We start from the raw sequence: 16,706 nt of genomic DNA, 5'->3' as shown, positions 1-16,706 counted from the left end.
CTTGCTTTTTCTCTTGTCACCCATATATGTGTATGATATGAATTAGCTAACACTAGCAGCAAGTTTCATTAATTGACATGTCAATAGTAAAAGACACCTCCAATGGCCAAAGCCAATGTTTCATCACCCTTCATAAAGCTTACAACCATTGCTCAAAGAGGGGGCCTTGTGCACAAGTGTCATGTGACATCTCAAGTACCAAAATATGAATATAGTCATGGGAATTGATGAAAGAATAGTGGAAAGAGAGGAAGGCCAGTTCCCATTATACATCCAACCACACCATCAATATTTTTCCAGTGGCTTGAAAGGGAGAGAAGAGCCCAAATAGATATGAACAAAGTGGGAGAGCATAGTATCCTAGAAAGAGAAAGAAAGTGAAAAGAGAGAGAGAGAGAGATGGGTATATTTATGAGCATTGGACTGAGCTTGCTCAGAGAGGAGAAATTATTGTGTAGACCTGGACTACCATGAACCGGTTCTTTAAAACTCAACTTCAACTACGTACATATATATAGTGATATGTTTCAGAATCTAATAATGTACACGGACATATGCTCTAGTATATCAAAAAGTTGTGATACATGCATGATCAATCAATCCTTTTCGTATTTTTTGATTTTAGGGACAGGTGAGATGCTTTGACGAGCGATGCTACGGTACAAAAGATTCATCATAAATATAGTGCTGTAACAAAGGAGTGTTGAATGTTAGAGATCATATCTGATGATTTATTATCTATGTTTTAAATGCCTCGCGCGAGATTGAGTGGACCAGGTCCAAGCAAATTATGTTTGGGTCACAGAGTGGTGCCAATGGGTCAAAACATGTATGAATTTTCACACCTTGATTTTTTCCTATGCCCTCCTCCCACTGCACCAAACCAGAATTATTATCAGAGAGATCCATCTCTTCTTCCTTGGTTAGTACAAACACCAAAGCAAAAGGGGTGTCAGTGTTCCTTTCCTTTGCCTCCACTCTTAATAATATTTGTTGCTCTCCTCACCCACCACCTTGCACACATCCCCATTCCCCCCCACACTGACATTTCCCCCTCTCTCTCTCTCTCACCTAACTCACTTTGCCACCATTAGTGCCTTTGGGCTTCACAACTTACATTCTTTTTTTATATTGTTGGTTTAAAAGATCCAGCATTCTATCTTGTACTAGGAGGTCAGGTTAAAACGCGTAACGTTCGAAACGGCAAAAGGTCGGATTAGGCCGAATCATATTCGAAGCCGCAATATGAGGTTGATTGGGCCGAATTATAATTGAAACCTGTGAGCGCTGTCTTTGCACATTTTAAGTGAATTGATTGTATTTTTCTAATAGCTCGAACTGTTATTATNTGTTCCTTTCCTTTGCCTCCACTCTTAATAATATTTGTTGCTCTCCTCACCCACCACCTTGCACACATCCCCATTCCCCCCCACACTGACATTTCTCTCTCTCTCTCTCTCTCTCTCTCTCTCTCACCTAACTCACTTTGCCACCATTAGTGCCTTTGGGCTTCACAAGTTACATTCTTTTTTTATATTGTTAGTTTAAAAGGTCCAGCATTCTATCTTGTACTAGGAGGTCAGATTAAAACGCGTAACGTTCGAAACGGCAAAAGGTCGGATTAGGCCGAATCATATTCGAAGCGGCAATATGAGGTTGATTGGGCCGAATTATAATCGAAACCTGTGAGCGCTGTCTTTGCACATTTTAAGTGAATTGATTGTATTTTTCTAATAGCTCGAACTGTTATTATGATCTGACATTTACCCCTCATGCATGCCCTACTGGCATGGGTACTGCGCGCCCTCCCAAATGGGTATTAGTTGGGGTGATCACAGCTAGCCTTGTTTTCTTCCCAGCATTGTGAAGAGCCTGCCTTTGTACATGCAGGTCCTCCAAAACTCCCTATCACATGCCTTAATGCTTTATGCATGTTTACTCTCTTTTTATAATTATTAAGTGGAGATTGAAGGGATCATGTCATGATCAGAAACCCACACCTCTCTAGATCTCTTTCTCATTACCTTGACCAAATTGGTTTATTATTTACATTTTTACGCGTTAATGGTTGATCAAGATTTAAAAAAGAAATAATACGATGATGAAGGAGTGCAGATCAACTTGCGATCCACGACTATCGTGGTGGACTATGGAAGTAATCTTGTTCTTATCCCCACAACCTCTGAGTGTGACACCTAGCTAGTGATGATCGAGGTGCTCTCCTTTAAAAAGTGTGGCATATTTTTTGAATGTGATGCATGACACCAAATGAAGGAACAATGTTTGGGCTCACCCAAGTGTTAGAGAGAGACCCATTGGTGTGACCCATATAGGAATTAATTAAGGACCATTCCAGAGCCCTGCTCACATATGCCACTGTTGATTCTAGTACGATACTGTAGACGTACCCTTGCAATAACATTCATTTCTTTATTACTGTTTACTACTTGTGCTCCTTAATTACTTTGAATTGCAAGTAATTAATATTAATGACAACAAATTAACTAACTAGCTAGGATCGATCTAATCGAACCCATTTCAATGTCACACTGTGTCACGCGTCATCACAGCCAATATTCAAAAGCACCATTGCTCCTTCCAGATAAACACATCACAACTAATTTAGTATTATTAAGCAACAAAACCCTGCTTATCTTCTTTATTTTGCTTATGTGCCATTAAGAGAAATAGTTAAAGGAGGATCACATGGCTTTTTCTTTGTCTCTTTCTTTCTTTCTTTCTTTCTTTCTTTGTGTTTTGTTGGTCATAGATGATAGAACCTAACATTTCCACATCCTACTTTTACTTGGGGATTAGGAGCATAGAGATAATGAAGCCCAACCTAGCACATCATCTTTTAGTTAGGTTCATCTAAGTGTAAAATGGCCTTATTTTTTGCCCCCTCTTGTCCTTTATTGTGTTAAAAATCTAAGATCCTCAATTAAGTGCTCCTATGATGTGTATTGATCCACAAATGGATGCTTTTTATCTCTATGGTCATAAGTTACCTGTATACTAATTTGTATGGTGACAAGGACTTTCCCCTTATGTAAAATCAGAAAACTGAATCCTACAGTCTCCATTAATTACAAGAAATGCAATGTTGCAAAATTAGAAGTAAACAATTGAAGTTTCTGTTCTTATTGTTTTAAATCCTTTTTTTATGTTAATCACTACAGCAAAGTTCTAATTTTTGCTTTTTTTTTAAAGTAAATATTCTATTAAAGAGAGCAACTGAGAGGAAAAGTAGAAACTGAGCTTTGAACAATTTTTTTTCTTTTTTTCTCAGGCTGTCCAGTCCTAGGCTTGCTTTCTTTTTACTGTGACTGGTGCAACCCCCTCCATTATTGACTTGGTGAGAAATACTAAGTCCTCCTGAGATCACCATTACTTTATGGCTCTAGAAAATGATGACCACTCTTTCCAATACCATCATGCTCTCCTAGAGAGGATGCCCACATACCTCAAAGTGCCATTCCTCCCACCCAACTTCTCCTCTATCTCCTCTCTCTTTTTCTCTTTTTTCCTAACCTATTTTGATGCCAAAACCACTCCATTACACCCCCACTTCATAAGATTCCTTGGTGGATTAAAACAAAAAAAGAAGAGATCTCTATAAGCTCCCATTACAATGAGCTTTGGATCTTTGCCTAGGACAACCATTCAACCCCACAATTAATAATTCTCACTCACTTGTTTGGTTGCATGTAAATGCAAATCTACTCACCAGAGAACCCTCTCCCAAATAAGGGAAAAAAATATATCATGCAGTACTGTTTTCATCCTTTTGGATCTTGCTCCTACAATGTCCATACAAGTTCCATTTCACAAGTTAGGTGTGAAAGTTAGTGTTTTGCTGATAAGAACCAATTCTTGTATTGTAGAGAAAAAAATAAAAATATGTTGGTAATTCTCCTGATTTATACAAAAAAAAAAAAAGAAGACCCAAAACAACCAATGAAAAAATGTATTTTTTTTTCAGCTGAAAAGAAAACTTTTCTTTCCTGGTAAAAAGGACTTGGATTTTGAAAGTTTTCTATATATGGAGTTACAAACATGACATCAAAAAAAAAAAAGGCTCTAATTTGACTAGCTTTTTTGGTTAATTGGTACAATGGCTTAATATGACAGTTAGGTAATATTAATTAGACCACCAATATAATATATATATATGTACATTATAAGTTAGGTTAATCCTTCAAATTAAGCTTGTTCCAGTGATTAAGACCCACCTAAAAAAGAAGAGGACTATAATTGAGCCTACACATCATTTGGCAAAAAAAAAAAAAGAGGAACTAGTGTGAATTAAAACTTGTAAGGTTTCATTATCACTTAAATTTGCGGTGTCGCCCTCTTAAATATGCATGTGTAAGAACCTTCGATGGCGCTAAAAAGACGAAGATTAATTCATAGCTAACAGAGTAAAAAGTAATGGCATGTAAAAATCATTGGCATGTGAAAAGTAATTCCACACTGTAAAAGTGGAGCAATTTACGGATCACTCATGGTTACTTTTGACTCCCCAGTTAATGTAGAATCTAGAAGCAATCTTAAGGCAAAATGCAATTAATGCCATTCATGAACTAAATATATTGGTACATACATACATATATATATATATATATATATAAGGTTATCTACATACAACTTCTAATTATCTCAATTGGTGGTGCACTTCATAATCTATTAGTGGAACATTTTTTTTTCTCCATTTGCTTTAACCATTATTAGATCAAAAGGTACAAAAGAGACCAGATGTGCCTATGAATCATTGCAATTTTCCATGATTCTTCATAGAGAAGCATGGATTGAAAAAGTCCCACTGAGAGTGTTAGCAATTCATAGATGGTGTCTTTACAGGTGATAGGTAGATGCAGCATGAGAGGGAGAGGCATTATTTGATCATATTATGATTGAGTTTGTGGATCTCAATTCTAAAAGGAGAGACCACAAAGCAAAGGGGAGTTCAACTACTAATTAAAGAGAGGAGAATAAAGCAAGGAGAGCCCAAGCACATGGAGACCAAAACCCACTATGTAACAAGCCAAAACCCAAATGGGTTTTAAAAGTTATTATTATTAAGTTGGGAGTACTAAGTTGGAACATTGATCCCCTCACACACATACTAATTTTCCTATTTGACAACTATTTGTGGGTTCTCTTCAATTACCAACTGGGTGGTGTGGCAAGCTAACTTTGACCTTGATGTGGATGAACCCATGCACAAAGAGTAAATTATAGAGGTCTATACATACATAAAGAGTAGAGAGCATCATTCATAAGAGGGAAATCACTTGGAAGGAGGAGACCAATACCATGGTGGCTTTGATAGAAAGGGAGAATGTAGGTGATGTTGAAAAAAAAAAAAGAGGGTTGGCTCTTCTTTGACTCACAAGAATTTGCTTTAAATTTTTTTTTAAAAAAAAAATAAATAAAAAAAAGGAAAAGGAAAAGAAAAAGAAAAACCTATCTTAAGTTGCATGCTTTTGAAATTCAAAATTGGAAGCTATGCACCAAAGAGTCCCTTTCCTGGTAAACCAATTCAAAATGGCAGGATATTGACCTGTTTAAGACTCATCCAACCTACCATTCAATAATTGACATACAATACCATCAGTTTCAATCTAAACAGGCACTGCAACCTGGGTCTGCTGAGCTGTTGAAGTTGATATGTTTTCTTATTTCCGCTCGATCGGAATCGGTTTGTCGTGTAGACCCGAGAAAACAGTGGACTGGACCAGACATGGCATTGTTCGTTGCCCCGTCCAGTATGACCGGGCTACGTCAAACTGGAAAAAATTTTAAAAAATAAAAATAATCTCAGACGCTATTGGTATTTCCTCGAGCTTCTTATTTTTCAAAACTGGACCGATCTGATTCGTGCGGATCTTCGCGCTGGATCCAACTGGTAACAAACGCAGATTTTAGCGAGTCATTAATTTTCTACCTCGTGATGGAGCCCGGATTGAGCCGAGTCACTATCGAAGCCCGCACTTGCGGTGTGCCCGTACACTTTGAACAGGTGGAGTCTTTGAAATTGTGGTCGGCGCCGACGAGCCAACAGACCGATCCGGTGCGTTGGGTCGGCCCAGGACGTGACAAGCAATCTGGCCCGGCTAATGTAACGTAATTTAGCCCAACCTGGTAATCTAGAGAGGCCCAGCCCAAGAACCCTCCTCGACCCGGCGCAACCACGTGTCCAATGGACCGGGGCCACAACGGTTGGAAGTTCGTGGGCCGAATGGGCTGGTGATGATCGGGCCGAGGGGGCCGAGACCAGGGCTCCGCGTGGAGAAAGAAGGGGTCCGCGCCTCTGCGGCGGCGTGCGCATGCGGTTACTGCGATGGGGGGGGAGGCGTTGTGGATGTGGGGGGCGGCGACGTGCGTGAAGCTCCTCCTGGTGCCGTCGTACCGGAGCACGGATTTCGAGGTGCACCGGCATTGGCTGGCGCTGACGTCGTCCCTCCCCGTCTCCCGGTGGTACGTGGACGCCTCCTCCCCCTGGACCCTCGACTACCCGCCCCTCTTCGCCCTCTTCGAGCTCCTCCTCGCCCTCCCCGCCTCCCTCCTCGACCCCGCCATCGTCCGCCTCCGCCATGGCCGCGACTACTCCGCCCCCTCCGCCGTCCTCTTCCTCCGCCTCTCCGCCGCCGCCGCCGACCTCCTCCTCCTCCTCGCCGCCTCCCGCCTCTCCTCCTCCTCCTCCTCCTCCCCCCGCAGAGGAGCCCCAACCCTAACCCTAGCGCTCGTCCTGTGGTCCCCCGCGCTCCTCCTCGTCGACCACATCCACTTCCAGTACAACGGGTACCTCCTCGGGATCCTGCTCCTCTCCCTCGCGTTCTTGGAGGAGGGGAGCGATCTCGCCGGGGGGGTCGCCTTCGCCGTGTTGATCTGCTCCAAGCACCTGTTCCTCGTCGCCGCGCCCGTCTACTTCGTGTATCTCCTCCGCCATTACTGTGCGGGAGGGTTTGGGAAGGCCGTGGGAAGGTTCTTCATCATGGGATCTGCGGTCGGGGCCGTCTTCGCCGCCGCGTTCGGCCCGTTCGTGTACTACGGCCAAGTATGTTATCTCCCTCCTCGGTTTCTCTTTATGCGAAAGCATCTGATATTTGGTCATCCTTGCGGCTTAGTCCTGTACCTGTTTGATCCTATTCGGTAGAATTGTGTTCTCTGTTATATAAGATTGTTACTGATGTTTGCATCTTGGCAATGCTGTTCTCGTAGTTGTTCATATCCGGAGGATTAGATTGTCACCTGGTAGTCCAGAATCTTGAAACATCCCCTGCTACCAAGTGCAATTCTTTGTGGTTTCAAAGTTGTTTCGGTGTAGCTAGAAATTGTGTATGTAAGATGCCTGTTTATTAGTGAAGAAAGGAAGAATTGGTTACATATATGTGGACTCTTATAGTTGTAGTCTCAACATCGAATTGATTCCTTTGAGGATAGGGAGGGCAATAATAACAATTCGCAGTTCTTTGTTAGTTAAAAATTTTATATCAGTGTCGATATAGTATATAGATATTAGCCCCAGCTGCTTACAATAGATGTCTGTTCAGTTGGTGAATAAAGGATCGAGTGATTTCGTACGTAGACTCTTATTGTTGTAACCTCGTGTTCAAATTTCATTTTTCTTTCTATGGTAAAACAGGATGAGGCATTACATTCATAAAACTCTTATTCTTGTAGTCTCAAGATCAATTTTTGTTTTCAGGTTTCATGTTTACAATTTCTTTTGATGTTCCATGATTTGCAGATGCGACAAGTCTTTAGCCGATTGTTTCCATTTGGTAGGGGCTTATGCCATGCTTATTGGGCTCCAAATTTTTGGGTGTTCTATATAGTTCTTGACAAGCTGCTAGCTTTTCTGCTTGCCAAACTTGGATTCAATATCCAGACACCTAAGGCTTCTTTTACTGGTGGACTAGTTGGGGATTCTACTCCTTTCGCCGTGCTTCCTCAGGTACTCAAATCCTGTTCTTATTCAGTTGCTTAGCCCATGATTACTAAGCTGAATTGTATCATCTTTGCGGATTAATAGGTTACACCTGTCACAACCTTTTTGCTGGTTCTACTTGCTATGTCCCCTTGCCTTGTGAAAGCATTCTTGAAACCCCAACCTAAAAATATAATTAGATGGGTGACATATGCTTGTACCTGTGGTTTTATGTTTGGGTGGCATGTTCATGAGAAGGCATCGCTTCATATCACCATCCCACTTGGCGTAATTGCAATGAATAGCTCGGATGATGCAAGCCATTTCTTTTTGGTGTCAATTGGTATGTTTTAAGCATTCTACGCTGCCTAGTTTTCCTTCTTTTATTTGATATTATTTTACATGCATGTTCCTTCCTTGTTTTGTCGCACAGTAGTTTAGTTGCATGTTTTCTTATACTTGATATATGAAACTTCTTGATGCAATTTTATCTTCTTCTCCTGCCTGAAAGTTAGAGCTTATATGTTTGAATGTAGTACCGATGTCTCGGTGGCATTTTCATAACAGTTTTATTTACTGGTTCTCCAAGAAAAGATTGTCATTTAACATATTACAATCAAATTCGCAATATATCTTACAATACTATTGTGTGCTGACACCTCTTTTTCATCACAGTTTCCTGCTACTCCATGTTCCCCCTCCTGTTTGAGGCACAAGAGTACCCAATAAAAGTATTGTTGCTGCTGATATACTCGATTCTCATGTGGGTAGGCTTTTCCTCCGATTTTAGTTTAGGAACAGTTGTCGACCAAACTAAAGAGAAAGGTAGTTCAGGGGGCTCTACCAAGAATGGGCTTATCGGATGGACTGGTAAGTCCTACCTTTTCGGATTGGTTGCTGTAGAGTTATATGGTCAGTTATTTCACCCCTATATTTTTGGTAGCAAGCTTCCATTTCTGCCACTTATGCTTGTCTCATTTTATTGTGCCATTGGCATGATGTACTCATGGGCATGGCAGCTTTTGCAGATAGTTAAATTTACATGACATTTATTTTAGTAAATAAGCTAAGCTGCGTAGTTTTTTCCGTTTGTAAAAAATTTTGCCTTGCTACTATGTTATTATTTTAAGATGTTATATTTAAATATAACGTGTAGGGTGCTCGATCAGCTGGATACTTGTTCATTTATTCTCAATTAGACAGACGTTCATCAAAAAAATTTGATCCTTTTTATGTATATCAACTTAGAATTGTCAGATGAACTGTCCAAGTAAAACCTTGCAGTTTTTGTTTCTTTCTTCTTGTGGGATTACATACACAGGAAAACTCTGAGGGGTGAAAGGTCTATTAGGTTTTTTTATTTTTTCCCAAAAAGATAATTTACTGCTCAAAAGGTCTAGCGTGCAAAGATGCGGATCCCATTACATCAGCTAACAAAATAGGGCTAAGCTCTGGAGGAGCTGAGTCCTTCCAAAAAACAAAAAAAACATGTAAATGACCATAAGAGGCAAGCCAATTAGTAGCTTGGTTGGCCTCGCGAGGTACATGATTTATACGAAATCAGTCGAACGATCTTAAAAATAAAAACAATCGTGGATAGCGGCTTGTTGTCTCCAAGGGACATCACTTTTCTTCATTAAAATGTTCGCCAAAACAGATAGTCTGTTTCAGTAATGAAGGTCTAGTAGGTTTAACATAACTTTGGTTCATTAGATGTGTTGTTTTTCTGTTGTTTACTCAAATGGAATAGCTATCCTGATGATGTTTTGCATATCAGTAAAAGTACCGCTGGGATTTTACCCAACAAAAATGTTTCCTTTCTTTCTTCCTTTTTCATAATGCTCTGATGAAAATATTGTAGAGAGCACTCACAATAGAGAAACAGTACCATAGAAATTGCTATGAGAGATCTAGGCAATTTTACAGTGATTGCTTGTAGTTTAGTGGATAAACATCTACTTAAACCATGACATCTCCTTCATTGTTTGAACTGGTACTTGCTCATCCATCCTTTAAAGTACATTACACAAAGTCTCTCCCAATCATGTTTCTAGTGTAACATTTGCTTCTTTGTTTCCTACCATTCTATTCATATTATTTTGCGTTCTCGTTGCAATATGTTTTAACATGCTAGCTTGACTATAGATAATAACATTTTATCTTTTATTTTTCTCTACTTTGCTACCCTCTCTCTGTTGCCATTTTATGTGGAAAACCAATGGGAAAGTAGCGCTAAATTAGTGGACTTTGGTAGCAAAGGAAATGAATAAATATATAGGCAATGAATCCAATGATGTATTGGTACCTGGGGCTAGTTTTATCTTGTTGGGATTTGGACAGTATTTATAGTCTATTAAAAACCTTTGTCCGTAACCTTTCTTCTTCTTCTTCTTCTTCTTCTTCTTCTTCTTCTTCTTTCCACTTTTTATAAAGCCTTTCTCTATGTAAGAGCCAAGTCCCAAACCTAGGATTCTGTAGGTTATCAGCTCACCAACCACCATCTGTTATATATATATATATATATATATTCCGGATAAAATAGAACCCCTCTAGAAAGTAGATTAGGCTAGTAAGTTGTTTAAATGGATGACTACATGTACAATTTAGGTTTAGGTTTTACTTTCTTAGACTTAACATACTTTAGTGTTATAAGGCTACACCTAATGAGCCCAATGTAAAGGTCTGTGGGAACATGCTTAGCTGCGATTAGGTTCATAAAATAGATAATTTTACCCCAAACTACTTGCTTGTAGGCTTGTAGGCTTAATACTCGAGTGAAGGAAAATCTCATGTATTGGTTTTCAAGTTATATATGAGTCCAATTAATTATTAGACTTCTTACCATGTTTAGTCTTCCCATTTTAGTCCCAGGTTAATTCTTCGCAACATGGTGACTTCAAATTTATCGTAAAGCCCAGGGCTCTTATGCATAACATAATTTGGTGTTGTGCATACAAAAATAGACATCAGGATCCATGTTTTCCCGACCTAAGTTTTGTTCGTTGCTTTGTTTGGTGTATCCAATTTTCCACGTGACTCCCAAGTATATATCCATATGGATCGATATTACTAAGCTTACCAACTCCCTTTTGACACGTCCCGGTACCCGGAAAGTTAGGGGACCAACTTAATTATTTCTCGTCGATACCTACCCGAAAGACCCGTCGCAACCCAAGTTTTCTTGCAAATTTATCGAATAGTTTTCAATTTGTACTCCGAACCCAAATTGGGTATTGATGTCATTGGAAGTAGCGCTTAGAAACACTACAAATAATTTTATTCTTATAATAATTCATCTCTCTGTTGTTCTATTCCTCCAAGTCCACAAAATTAAAAATTAGCTTGTCGTCATTAGGCAACGCTAACGGTCCATTTTTATAAAAAAAATGCCCCAACAATTCAATCCTAACTCCCAGGTATTTCGCTCAAGATCGGGCTGTGTGCAGACAAGGAAGGAAACTGTAATGTGGCTCCACCATCTCCCCTGTTGTCGCATTCAAATTTTTTACATTCGTTTTTGAATCTCATATAGTTCATGTATTCCTATGACGAGCTAGGTTTTTTAAGGTTCGGATCGGATTCAGATTTGAAAATGATATTTGATAGCATATCGGGCTCGCGTATTTGCGGCGCCGTATTCGTGTATTAGCTTGTTCTCGTGGTCTCTCTTTTATCGTGTTTCATTTCTTCTCTAGCAAAGTCTTGAAAGGTAACTATCAAAGCAATCATTTGATTAAGTCATCATATTAATATTAAAAAACATCCAACAAATCATTAGATAAATGCAAAACTAACATATGGTGGAGAATTTGTCTCTAGGTTTTAATATTAAAAGACGTTCGGTGAATTATTAGACTGAATTATTAGATGGACGTAAAATTAATATGTATCAGAGGATCGAGAGCTTTTCAGCGGAATCTTATTAGAGAGCTTTTTATTGAAGTATTTTTCACTGAATATGCATACCAAAAACCAGAGGAAAACAGATTTCTCCCCCTCTCTCTCTCCCTCATCATAGCATTGTAGACGAGAGAAGGGATTGTGAGGACCATAAGAGCTCTTTATGTTGGATCAAAAATAGGTAAAGAGCAGGTGTGAGAATTAAAGAAAACAAAATGAAGCGCAAACATGAGGTACTAAAGTAGAGCAAGTAATGATGAATTTGATATACTAAACCTTGCCATGGGGTGCATACCAAGCAAAGGCTCAAAAGCCTATCTTTTATATATATATATATATATGTAATGCTGGTTCAAATATGTCTTTGTAATTAAGGCATGGCGACCCACTATTTTTTTTTTTCTTTGAGAGAATGATAGTATGGTATCTGTTTCGTTTATTTTATTCAGAAATAAATTCCGTGGTGCCCACTAATATAATTCGACAATAAATACTGCAAATAAACAAAGTTTGGATCTACATACGATTGCTTATTCTTTTTCTTTCCTTTTAACTTTGTGAGTGACTGAGATGACAGCTATTAATTAATTAATTAAGTTGAATTGGGCTTCAAAATTTCACGGCCAGGTTTGCTCTTCCACCTCGACGCCATTATCTTTTTTTACATCTTACAAACTGTCACTTAATTACATTTCCTGTTCTTCCATTCGCTGCGAAGTCTGGATCCTTTTATATCATATTCTGTACTGAAAAAAATTTCAACAATAATTTTTTTTCTTATTTCCGCCTTGGATTTCCATGTCTATATAAAAAAAAGAAATTAATCTCAGGCTTGTACTCTGTGTAGACATTAAACCAGAATCGTCGTAGGACAAAACCTCTCTAAAGATGAAAATTCCAAGAAATTACACCCATAAAAAAAAGAGTAGGGAGTATCTCTCCTCTCACACCGTATCCTAATCTCACTCTTCAATGAATAGTATATAGAACACTATTACTAAATAAATGTAGTAAATGTACATATATCTTATTATACTTGGTTCGTCCCCATTGAATGAAAGGACAGACCAAATATACTCTAATATCTGTGCAACCTGGAAGCCCCATTTACCCCAAGTTAAGGTGGATGGTACCCTCCAATAGTGACAAAGCATACATTGTATTCATTTACAAGAAAACAAAGCTACTTATTAGTATTATAAGAATTAAGGCAAGTGGGCCTCAAATCATCTAGCACATTAAGTACAAAGATCTAACTTGGTACACCCTCACAACCTATAGAAAATAAGAATAGTTCTTCCACTCTAGAATACACCAGTTATATTGCTAACGTCACATCTCCAACTAATAGAATTATCTCCCTTGAGTTCACCCGTTCCATCATAATTAATAAAAAAAATATTTTTATTATACTTTTCTCTCGAGTAGAGATGTATGACCGGTTTGTTGCTGCTGATGTGATACAAGTGTGACGATATAGGCTTCCTCACATACAACAGATCCTCCTCAACTTCTCTCTCGCCATCCAATTAAAGGTCCAAAAATTTACTGTAATAAAAGGCTGACTCCATCTTCAGCTACATTTTTTTAGTCTAATATTTGTTTTGCGTAAAATTTCTAAAGCATATTATCGATTTGATTTTGGATGCTTCTTAAATGTGCAACCCTAAAAACTACGAGATATGAATATTACTAATGTTCCTAATACTTAAATATTGCGCGTAACATGCATGAATAATAATGGTAAAAAGATTGTAACATTTAAACAATAAGCATCTGCTTCATTCAAGCACCATATGGATCCAGTTCACTATTATTCATATTTTAAGCCTAACATACATAGTTGGTGTCATTCCTTTCAATCATTTCCCGGACACTAATAAACTAAACTAATTGTTTTGTGATGATATTTGTAGGATTTATGTATCAAAAATCATGCACTCTCCTTCCACTATTACCAACTTATCTCTGCTGTTCCTGGCTGTTTTATGTTCCAAGCATGTGAACTTAAATTCCATAAGTATTAATAATCAGCGAGAAATAAGTTATTCCTTTTTATCATTCCCATGCAGTTGACTTTAGCAATGAGGAATATTTTTTTTTGCTTAAAAAAAATTTCTCTCGCAACAACATTACACACGCATACGAAGTTTTAAACATACATACTCTATACATGAAAACATGTAGTATTTTGAAATTGGTGCCTATAATTGAATGTTTTGTTTTGTACGTTTCTATCATCCAATGTTGACGACATATCTCTCTATCTATAAAAGGGATTATTCTGCAAGTTTTTTTTTTTTTTTTGTTTTTTAAGGATACTATATAACATCAGTCGTGAGTATTTCCTTTTGCTGATACGAAAATAAAAGATTTATACATGGGAAAGTAAAAAAGTTTTCAAAAAATTCATTTTTTTTCTACAGCGTATATGTATAGATCCAAGACATTTTTTGGGCCCCCCTCCAATTTATTTATTTCTTGAAATTTTCGATTTTAAGTCGTCAAAAAACAATTTGACATATCACGCTCCACGTACGCCATCTAAAGAAAGGAAAAAGGATATATATATCTATATATATATATATATATATATATATATATAAAATAAACAAGAGAGATATAAATAGAAACATAGGAGCAAGGGTAAGTGAGAAACATTACATGGGAGAGAGGATGAAATATTAAAAGGAGGGCGTGCTATAGAAGGCGAGCATTAAAAAAATAAGGAATCCCATTCCCATTTCCATTTCCATTTCCATTCCCATTCCCTCCACCATAATTCTCTCTTTCTCTCTCTCTCTCTCTCTCTCTCTCTATAACCCTCGCAAGAAACGAAACGGAACGAAACGAATTAAACAAACCCCAACTCCCCCTCATCGCCTCCTCCATCGCCATGGATCCTCCTCCTCCATCACCACCACCACCACCACTTCGCTCCTCGTCGTCGTCGTCGTCGTCGTCGTCGTCGTCGTCGTCGTCGTCGCCGTCGCTTTATTTGTCACCGAGCATCTTCATCATCGCCGCCATTATCGCCTTCGTCATCCTCGCCTCCGCCTCCATACACCTCCTCCTCCGCTGCCTCTCCCGCCGCTCCCATTCCCATCCCTCCTCATCCTACTACTCCTCCCGCGTCGCCCACCGCCTCTCCTCCTCCTCCTCCTCCTCCTCCTCCTCCGACGACGGCGACTCCGCGGCGGCGGCGGCGAACTCGGATTGGGAGAAGGAGGCGGCGGCGGCGGCGCTGATATCGTCGCTGCCGCTGTTCACCCTGGGGTCGTCCCTGGCGGCCCCGCCCAAGTCGAGCCCGGACTGCGCCGTCTGCCTCTCCCCCTTCGACCCCGACGCCCAGCTCCGCCTCCTCCCCTCCTGCCGCCACGCCTTCCACTCCCACTGCATCGACCCCTGGCTCCTCTCCTCCCCCTCCTGCCCCCTCTGCCGATCCCCCATCGCCCTCCCCCCCACCACCAACAACCCTAACCCTAACCCTAACCCTAACCCTAACAACTCCTCCAGATCCCCCAGCTTCCGCATCGAGATCGGCAGCGTCAGCCGCCGCCGCCGATCCATCTCCCTCTCCTCCTCCTCCTCCTCCGGCGACCCCGATCCACCGCCTCCTCCTCCTCCGGACCACCCTAATCTCCGCTCCTACTCCATGGACTCCTTCGACTACGTCGTCGAGGAGGAGGTCGAGGTCGTCGTCCCCCGCATCTTCAAGGAGGAGAAGCCGCCCCCGGCCCCGCCGACGTCGGCGTCGGTGGATCCGGATCCGCATCCGCATCCCCATCCCCCGGGGGACGAGGTGGCGGAGGCGGCGGCAGCGGGGGGATCCGGGAGGGGCTGGCTCAGGGACTACGTCGACCGCCTCGCCTCCTCCGCCTCCTCCTCCTTCAACTCCCTCCGCTTCTCCGGCCGCTGGAGCCTCCGCTACGACTCCGGCGCCGCCGCTCCTCCCCCCGATTCGTGGCTCTGGGACCTCGAGGACCACCCCCACCCGCCGAGGGACGAGGGCGAAGAGAGCGGCTTCTCCTCCTTCTACAGGTGGCTCGCCGGGGTATAGCTGTAAAATACACCATCCTCACGAGGGCAGATCCGTCATTTTCTCCCCGTCTCAACCCCCCAGGTGCCGCGGCCGAACCTTCTTTTCGAATAAAAATCCCCGCAAAACAAAAGCGCCTCCCCTTTCGCCGTTTTTACGGACGGTGCCCCCCCACGTCGTTAGTTCCTGCTATTACCACTCCTCCTCTCGCCCGCTGCTGCCACATCCCGTGTTTTGTTTTCTCTCTCTTTTTTGGACTCTGGGGGTGAGAATATCGATTGAGGCAAAATTCAGTGGCGCCTTCTGACTCTGCTGGTTCCCGAGAGATTTATTACATTCTGATGAGCAATTGCTGCTTTTTTTTTTTCTTTCTTTTTTTCTGAGAAATTCTTGCAGCAGAGTTATATACATACACCCTTACAAATATATGAAAATTATTATTACTTCACATATAGATATTTCCTAACTTTGCCTTAGTAGTAGTAATAAAATAATAAAGATCGCAAAGGCGCTTTGAATAATAGGCGATTACCCGCTTAATTTGCAATACTACTCGTTGCAGGGGTGCGCATGCAAAAGGACCGATTCTTTAATAAACCCATGGGAAGGGTGTGGTAAATGGGAGCAGCAGTGGCGTAAAGAGAATTAGTTGGTAGAGGGGGTGGAGGGAATTGAATGGGTGGTTGCATTTGATGAGAGAGAGAAAGAGAAGAGAGGAGAGGAGTGGGGAGGAGAGTAAAGAGATTTCAATGCTCTCATAAATAGCTCTCTTATGTGTGCAGATGGTGCCCTGCACTGCAGGCACCTGCACCAAAATTTAGTCTTTGAGATGTG

At 40.8% G+C, this 16,706-nt stretch overlaps 2 protein-coding genes across 2 annotated transcripts; both read left to right on the top strand.

Moving 5' to 3' along the window:
* Positions 6,303–9,100, top strand: LOC109714506 (probable dolichyl pyrophosphate Glc1Man9GlcNAc2 alpha-1,3-glucosyltransferase). Its single transcript, XM_020239178.1, has 4 exons — positions 6,303–7,060; positions 7,754–7,960; positions 8,039–8,276; positions 8,609–9,100. Exons 1-4 carry the CDS (start codon positions 6,344–6,346, stop codon positions 8,977–8,979), a joined length of 1,533 nt encoding a protein of 510 aa, XP_020094767.1. The 5' UTR covers positions 6,303–6,343; the 3' UTR covers positions 8,980–9,100.
* Positions 14,477–16,320, top strand: LOC109714508 (E3 ubiquitin-protein ligase ATL4-like). The gene has a single exon (XM_020239179.1). It carries the CDS (start codon positions 14,730–14,732, stop codon positions 15,891–15,893), a length of 1,164 nt encoding a protein of 387 aa, XP_020094768.1. The 5' UTR covers positions 14,477–14,729; the 3' UTR covers positions 15,894–16,320.

Source organism: Ananas comosus, linkage group 8, assembly GCF_001540865.1.
Source record: "Ananas comosus cultivar F153 linkage group 8, ASM154086v1, whole genome shotgun sequence".
Classification (NCBI taxonomy): Eukaryota; Viridiplantae; Streptophyta; class Magnoliopsida; order Poales; family Bromeliaceae; genus Ananas; species Ananas comosus.
Note: the sequence above shows the minus strand (reverse complement) of the source record. Positions and strands in the feature narration are given on the sequence as shown.